At 30.5% G+C, this 8,388-nt stretch overlaps 1 protein-coding gene across 6 annotated transcripts; it reads left to right on the top strand.

The window, feature by feature from the left end:
• Positions 1-1,008: 1,008 nt before the first annotated feature.
• On the top strand, positions 1,009-5,393 carry LOC145190740 (pyridoxine-5'-phosphate oxidase-like). 6 transcript variants are annotated; one of them, XM_090091689.1, is made up of 8 exons: positions 1,009-1,138; positions 1,813-1,891; positions 3,891-3,964; positions 4,208-4,307; positions 4,444-4,497; positions 4,600-4,731; positions 4,888-4,958; positions 5,137-5,393. In XM_090091689.1, exons 2-8 carry the CDS (start codon positions 1,868-1,870, stop codon positions 5,285-5,287), a joined length of 606 nt encoding a protein of 201 aa, XP_089947815.1. In that variant the 5' UTR covers positions 1,009-1,138; positions 1,813-1,867; the 3' UTR covers positions 5,288-5,393. The 6 variants fall into 6 exon arrangements, with proteins under 6 accessions (XP_089947815.1, XP_089947812.1, XP_089947813.1 ...); XM_090091686.1 differs by having other exon boundaries at positions 3,807-3,964; XM_090091687.1 differs by lacking the exon at positions 1,009-1,138 and adding an exon at positions 1,152-1,298.
• Positions 5,394-8,388: the final 2,995 nt, after the last annotated feature.

The following is an 8,388-nucleotide window of genomic DNA, read 5'->3' as shown; positions in this document are numbered from 1 at the left end:
GCTAAGTACCGTGAACACGTCAGACATTGTCGGACTTATCTTTAAAAGAATATGTAGACCTTTTTTTGTTCTCCACTAGGCTCATTGTCAGGTTGCCGAATGGAGCAAATGCTACTAGCCCGGAAAAATGACGCTGTAAATTACAATTAGCATGATTTGGACTGTATCAAAGATTTTAAAGTAGCGATGCGTGAATGTAAATACAAGACCAGAATTTATCTATAAATGATCAGGAGCCTCTAAAAACTTTGAAGTTTGAACCAAAGTTTGCAAGAAGTTCTTTTTATAGCGAATAATTCTTATGTCAGCAAAAATATCGAAAACCAAATGATAAACCTAAAAATGAGACATAATAGCAAATGTAGATAGTGATCTTTTTCTTGCAGCTTATTATGTGTGTCATTCTTACAAAATGTATTAAGAGCTTAGCCTCAGATGACTTTTGAACAGCGTTCTAATTGCTTTACTTGAAATAAAACGAAGAATTAAAATACATTTGAATAGTAATGCTAAATATTTTTATATATCTTGATTTGTCATATTGAGTGGTATAATTTTATTTAAAAATTCATCATTACAAAAATTAATGTGGTTATAATATGGTTATAATCACATTAACTTTTTAATCATAACTTATGCAACTGCTCCAACAAAAAGACTCTGCACAGCCGATTCGAATTTTTCGAAATATCCATCAGACCAAATATATCAGACCAAACCCAGTAGGCACACTACGTTGAAAAAACTTAGAAATAAAGTTGATCAAGGTCGATCAACGTTATTTCAACGTCGTTTGCCCGCTGGGAATATCTTACTACTGCGGTGATCATTGGCCTCCTTTAACTTTAATTTCAAAGCCTCCGGTGTTCATCAAGGCTAGGTCAAAATGGACACAAATGTTTATCTAGATGAAAATAATTCTAAATCTAGTACATAGCCTATCTACATTCAAGAAGATAGTATAATTTTTCAGCGAAAAGGAACTACGTCACATACATCACGGAAGATACAGAACTGCAGGAAGACAACATGCCGGATTTCTGGCTCAAGAATAAGTGGCCACCCTCATCACGAGATATAAATCCTCTTGATTTTATTGCTCGGATCACATAAATTACGAAAATTACAATCGCATTCGGTATACCGTACATTTTATTAATAAAAAAAATTGTAAACAAACCACAAGCTCTAGATTAAAAGAAACAACCAAACAATCAGCTTTGCATATATTTTCCAGCATAAAATCTTTTTCTGCAGTAACTGCAGTATATAATATAATATGTAATGAATAAGACTAGGTGCTGTTCTTGTGATTTTTTGTATGCTAATGTGATTAGTGTTATAAATTGTCTTAAATATTTTATTATAATTAAAATGAGACACAAAGTTGTTTTTTTCTTTCTCAATAGGTGCTCCTTGTTATAGATTTCTCCAATTAGTACTTTTCAAAATTATTATTTAAGATTATTGAAGCCCCTGAAAAAATATCAAGCTTTATATGTATGTATGTATGTATGTATGTATGTATGTATGTATGTATGTATGTATGTATGTATGTATGTATGTATGTATGTATGTATGTATGTATGTATGTATGTATGTATGTATGTATGTATGTATGTATGTATGTATGTATGTATGTACTTATGCATGCATGTATGTATGTATGTATGTATGTATGTATGTATGTATGTATGTATGTATGTATGTATGTATGTATGTATGTATGTATGTATGTATGTATGTATGTATGTATGTATGTATATATATATATATATATATATATATAACTTGAAAAATCTTTTATTTTAGGCATTTGTTGAAGATTTTTGACCACACTTTTCCTCAGAAGTTCTGCTTTTACAATATGTCTAAAATAAATTGTGAAAAGGTGCAGATTTTTTAGATTTACTTCTAACATATGTGTAATGCAAATATATAATGAATGTATTTTTTCTTATAACTATTTATTTCATTTATTATGCAGTACTTTATTTCTGTATGTTTATATAAAGATATAATTGTGTGCATTGTGTGTTTAAGTAAATAAATTAACCAGTTGATAATAATAGTAAGAGTAATAATAATAATGATAATAATAATAATAATAATAATAATAATGATAATAATAATAATAATAATAATAATAATAATAATAATAATAATAATAATAATAATAATAATAATAATAATAATAATAATAATAATAATAATAATAATAATAATAATAATAATAATAATAATAATAATAATAATAATAATAATAATAATAATAATAATAATAATAATAATAATAATAATAATAATAATAATAATAATAGTAATAGTAATAGTAATAATAATAATAATAATAATAATAGTAATAATAATAATAATAATAATAATAGTAATAATAATAATAATAATAATAGTAATAGTAATAGTAATAATAATAATAATAGTAATAGTAATAATAATAATGATAGTAATAATAATAATAGTAATAGTAGTAGTAATAGTAATGATAATGATAATGATAATGGTAATGATAATAACAATAACAATAACAATAACTAATAATAATAATGATAATAATAACAGCTGCTTCTGATGTATTGTGTTATTGAATGTACTATTGTACTACTGTTGAGAGCTGTAATCATAGTTATAAAAGAAGCTGCAAATTGTTAGGTGGGCCAGAAAAAAACATAAACATGTAAACCAGGTCTGTAAATAAACTTTTAGTTTAAAATTGACCAAAATTGACCATGATTAGCATCACAATAACTGGCTTCACGCTCATTTTCTACTGCTGAATTCTACATTTATCTTTATTTGTTGCATCTGCTCAGCCTCTTCTGTCTTGCATGTTTTTTGCTAAAGAAATTCTCTGCCCTCAGGTAGGTTTACCATGGTCTAAGCTTTAGCATCCATAATATTAAATGGTTCATACAAATTTTCATAAGTTCCTTTTTTTCTCCTTCTGCAAGATGCATTCTTCTCCATGTTGTCCTTCCAATCCATGTTGAATGTAGTTAATTTATTTTAGCAATGATGTGGAACTCCTGAAAAATTGGGATCTGTGTTTTGTTCCAGAAATCAGCTACTTTTTTTGTTATTGTTGTTGTGCTTATTAAAAAAAAGTTTAAAATTCAATTTTGTGTAGAATTAAAAAATACTGCAGCTCCTCTTGATTTGAAGGAAATTTGCTTTGAGTCAGGAGTTCCTCCAATCAACCATGTACCATGAACTTTCTTGGGTAGACTACAACTGCTGCTTTCCATAACATTGACAATAACAATATATGATTCTACAGTCTATACTGTGCAACTTGTACTGTGTACTGTATAACTATTTGTTAATAAATGCAAACAACAGCATCAAAAATTCTTATTATCACTCAGTCAATAAATTGTGAACAATATGGCAAAAAAATTAAATCACCAATGCCACAATCACCTTTAGTTCTCTTCTCAATAAATGAGACAATCAAGAAAGTTATTTCTACTATTATTAATTAACTATAATTAGTAATTGATGATGTAATAAAGATTAATAAAAAGTGACTGATGGCATGATACTTATTCTGAATCATTAAAAGTATGAACAGCAACACATGTATGTATGTTTATAAATGTATACACATGTATGTATACATTTGTAATTTTTTTTCAGTAATACGTTTGCAAATAAATCTGATTAAAAGGTAGTGCCTTGGTATCTAACCTGGTTTTCCTAAGCTTTTCAAAAAAAAAAATTATAAACATTTTATAAATACAGTAGTCCAAAGTTAAGGATTTTTAACAAATAATTTTCTACAATTTCAGATTTCTGATATGCGAATTGATTATAATACAAGTAGATTAGAAGACCATAAGCTTCCAACAAAAGATCCTTTTCTACTATTTCAGTTATGGTTCCAGGAAGCTGTTGACCACCCAAGTATAAAAGAAGCAAATGCCATGAACTTAGCTACTGCCTCAAAGTAATTCAAGATTGAAATGCTTTAACTTTCTTTTTTAATCATTTCTACATTTATTTGTGCTATACAACTAAAATAACTGCTTTTAACTTATGCTTATGATATTTAACTATTTTAAGTAATTGTACGGATTACGGATAATTATAGGAGGTGAATTAAAAAAGTAAGTAAAAAAACATTTTTTTAAAATTCTTTGTACTTTTTTTTTTTATGAAATGGTTTAAGAAAGTTCCCCTTTTTTTAAAGAGATGGCGTTCCGTCTGCAAGATGGGTGCTTTTAAAAGGCTTTACAGAGAATGGTTTTCGGTTTTTTACTAATTATGACAGTCAAAAAGGAAGAGAACTTGTTAGTTACTAAATTCTTTCAAAATTTTTCAAAAATATTCTTTTTCACATAAAAAAAAAATATAATTTTAAAGATTTTATCTGAATTAAAAGCTGATCAGTTCATGTATTCAATTTGTTCATATATGGTTTCTTAGGATGAAAACCCACATGCAGCTTTGACATTCTTTTGGGAACCTTTACAAAAACAGGTTATTTCAGGTTATTAATATAGAGTAGTAAAGAATAAATGCTATTCTGTTATTTTTGTTATAAACATGTAAGTAGGTATGAGTGTAAGTTTTATAATAAAGGTTCGTATTAACGGATGTGTGGAGAAAGTATCAGAGGAAGAGTCTATAGAATACTTTCATTCAAGACCATTTGCTAGTCAAATTGGTGCTCTTGTTAGCTGCAATCAATCTTCTGCTATTCCATCAGAACAGGTATTTATTATTTCTTGATAAAGTTATCCATAATTTATGTAAAATAAAACAGCGATTGTTTATTCATAAATATTTTATAACTTAATGATCACCTTTTTACTTTAGTACTCAAGTTAACTTAATTTTATTTTCAATAATCCAAATGTTTTTTTACAGTACCTTGAGGATCGAAGAAAAGAAATATCAGAAAAATATTCAGGAAAGGTTGTGCCAAAGCCTGCTACTTGGTGAGTCACTATATATACTATTCAATATTACCCTGTAATCTATGATAATTTAAAAATATACTGGGACAGAGATAAACATGTATCATGTTTAAAATTGTTTCCGAAGAGATGATAACATGATAAAACAATATTTTCACATAACAACTTTTATGATTTATTCCATATCTTATACATGTAGGGGTGGTTATTTGTTGAAACCCAAAGACTTTGAATTTTGGTGCGGCGGTTCAGGACGTCTTCATGATAGAATTAAGTTCTTTAAATCTGCAAATTATGAATTTAAGCAAACTGGAGAAAATGGATGGTCCTACGTTCGACTTTCGCCTTAACACATTACTCTAAATAAAAGAAATATTTATAAAGTCAACTTAGTTTTATACTCTTGAGACAAATATTATAATACTGTATTTGGAAATAAAAATCTGTAAGCCATAATTGTTTTTTTTATTTATTTATGGATAACCGAACATGATGGTGGCAAATTATGAAGTCATTTTAATGCCTCTTTCACAGAGGCGTATCTAGAGTAAACGGCGTGTATGGCAAACACTGATATTACGCCCCTCTCTGATGATAGGTTGCTTATGCTTTATTTTCTTAAAAAAACTACTTTAAGGTAGCTTTATAATATCTTTTCATCCAAAAAAAAAAATTTTTTTTTATTGACTTTAAATTCTGGTCAAAGTATTCAGATGGAAGCACTTTTTCTATATTTGTTGGTTAGTTACCATTTTTTATTTTGGTTACTAAGGACTTTTTTTGTTTGATCTAAAGGGTAATAACTAAAGATCTGCAGAAAGTTTAAAGGATCATAACTTCCTTATCTTTTTTTATATTTTTTAAAAGTAAAAAAAGTATTTTATGAAAATTTTTTTTATTTTATTTAATGCAATATTCATTTCGATTCTAACACAATTTCGTCTGACACGGTCAATTAAACTCTTAGTGCGTCCTATCGTTTCTTGGATGACATTTCGGTAAACTTTGATCAAACAATATTTAATTCTTTCTTTTAGTTATTGGAGTGTTTGACAAAAAATTTTCAATTGGCCTGTACTCTGGTAAATTTGGGGGATATCTCTTTTTTTGGTGCATTTTCAATCTTTTCAGCCTTTAGATTGTCCAATACGTTTTTGGCATAATGAGAAGATGCAAGATCTGATCAGAACACAAAGTTGTCACTATGATGATGCTCTTCTATAAACCTGATAAGCCTCTTTTGAATAAAATGCTCCATGTATATAAATTGGTTGGTAGCGTTGCTAGATTGTCGAAAATACGGTTTAGAGGTAACTTGGGACGAAATTGCGATTCAGTTTCTTTTTTTCGAAACTTTTCTTTTTGACTCTATTTAACATTTGATGGAGTCAACAAAGTATTACTTGAGTAAATTTGGCGTTTCCATTAATCGAATTGTGATCTAAAATAAAATAAGATTCATCATCAATGACTCATTCGAAATCCAGGTAGTTTTGGTTAAATCGAATTGTTCGAATTCTTTGCAGCATTTGATCATCTCGCTTCGGAATTTTTTGTTTTTTATAGCATTTGATATCAGACTTATGTTGAAGTAATATATTCACATATGATTGCGAAATACTGAATTTACGAGCTGATTGTATTTGGGAATTACCATCTTGACGTTCAAAAAAGGTTTTTAGCTTTGTAACCTTACTTTTTGACATTTTTTTGGTTATACGACCACTGCAAGCCTTTCTCTTGTGTCCAAGTTTGTTTTTAATATGTTTAATTATGTCAAATTATTCTTCTTGGAATATTTTCAGCTTAGAAATGCTTTACCGTGTATAAAACTCATACACACATTTTCGACGCTCATCCTAGAGTTGTTAGTGGGTTAAGAAAATTGAACCCAACCCAACCCAACCCACTGCCACATGAACCCAACCCAACCCATGGGTTGACCCACGGAGTGCATGCAAACATGTATAATTATACCGTTAAATTGGCGACATTTTAATACATTCTAGCCTATACAACCATATTAGATACAAATAATATGTTGTTACTCAGTTACTGTCACTATATGTGTTAGTAAGCAAATTAACAAAGAACAGCTTTAACATAAATGAGCACTATATTAGTGAAACATGTCATTTCGCATTCCCCAGCGTACTAATTCGATAGCTTCTACGTTAGCCGGTGATAGTTGCGACCTTGTGTCTGTAATGGAGTGCCCAACAGAAGAAAAGTCTCTTTCTGACTGCGCAGAGCTTGCTGATATGCAGTATAGTCTGCGAGATGTTGCTGCTAGAATGGGATAATCGGCTGCGTTGTCCTTCCAGAAGGTTACGGGATTCTTGCACGCAGCAGTAACACGAAGACTCTTGTAGCTGGACAGTTCATGTTGGCAAGTCTCCTGTAGCACTGTTGCTTCATTATGTAATTGCGCGTCTTGCGTCTGTGGCCGATCTCGCGTTGACTGCATTGTTCGCAGCTCATCAAACGGGTCCGTTCTTCTCTTCTTTGCTGGCGCTTCCAATTGGAGTTGGACACCTTGTTCCATCAATTCTTCTGCTGCTGCTTTCCTGGCAATTTGTGTAGCAGCGGGCTGCATTTCAGCCAGAAGCCACTGATCGACGTCATTGAGCAAGTCACGCTTAAATCTTTTGTCAGCCGCCGTCACATTAGGTATAAATGCAAAATTTCTGAAAGAGGGATCTAGGAAACAAGATAGCCAATGCATTGCTTTAATAGATGTCCAAAACTTTAAATCTAAGTATTTAATGAGTTTTTGCCGAAATGTTGCTGCTGCTGTTGTCAATCCTGGTGCAGGTTGAAGCCGCTTAATCAGTAGGTAGTAAGACGGAACTACTAGTTGCATAGTTGGTTCAGTAACCTTCTCCATACCTTCAAATATATCTTTTATGCCGTCAGTCACATCACGAATTTCGCGGTTAACTTTTCTGCTGACATTGGCGATTGTCGATAGCTTGTCCTTGTTTGTCAGAATAACGACGAGTGCGTCATAGCTGTCTTCCACAGAGTGGGCTCGGCGAAACATGGATATCCACGGTCTAGTGTCACCTCCATGCTTTAGTGACTTTGGTAGTTGTTCCTACAATAATTATTATTAACAATATATAAGTTACAACGTAACAACAACAACAACAGTCACAACAACAACATAGCATTAGCGGCACCAACAATAACAAACTAATAAAAATATAATAATGTAATTTTTGCAATAAAAAATGTAACAACATATTATTATTGTTCATGTATAACACAGACACACACTGTCATCGCAGAACGAGGTAAACTACTTTTAAGCAACATGAGTTGTAAACATTTACCTGTATGCCAGTAGCTTGCTTGACGTAACGACAGAGGTCAGAAACGGCAGATTCATAGGTAGCAGCCTCGGGTTCTTCGGCCATTGTGTCTTTCCATGCACTGGTGAGGACCGTGT

The sequence above is a fragment of the Hydra viridissima genome, unplaced genomic scaffold (assembly GCF_058129835.1).
Source record: "Hydra viridissima isolate aposymbiotic clone 2 unplaced genomic scaffold, HvirCarnegie_v1 scaffold_6, whole genome shotgun sequence".
NCBI lineage: Eukaryota > Metazoa > Cnidaria > Hydrozoa > Anthoathecata > Hydridae > Hydra > Hydra viridissima.
Note: the sequence above shows the minus strand (reverse complement) of the source record. Positions and strands in the feature narration are given on the sequence as shown.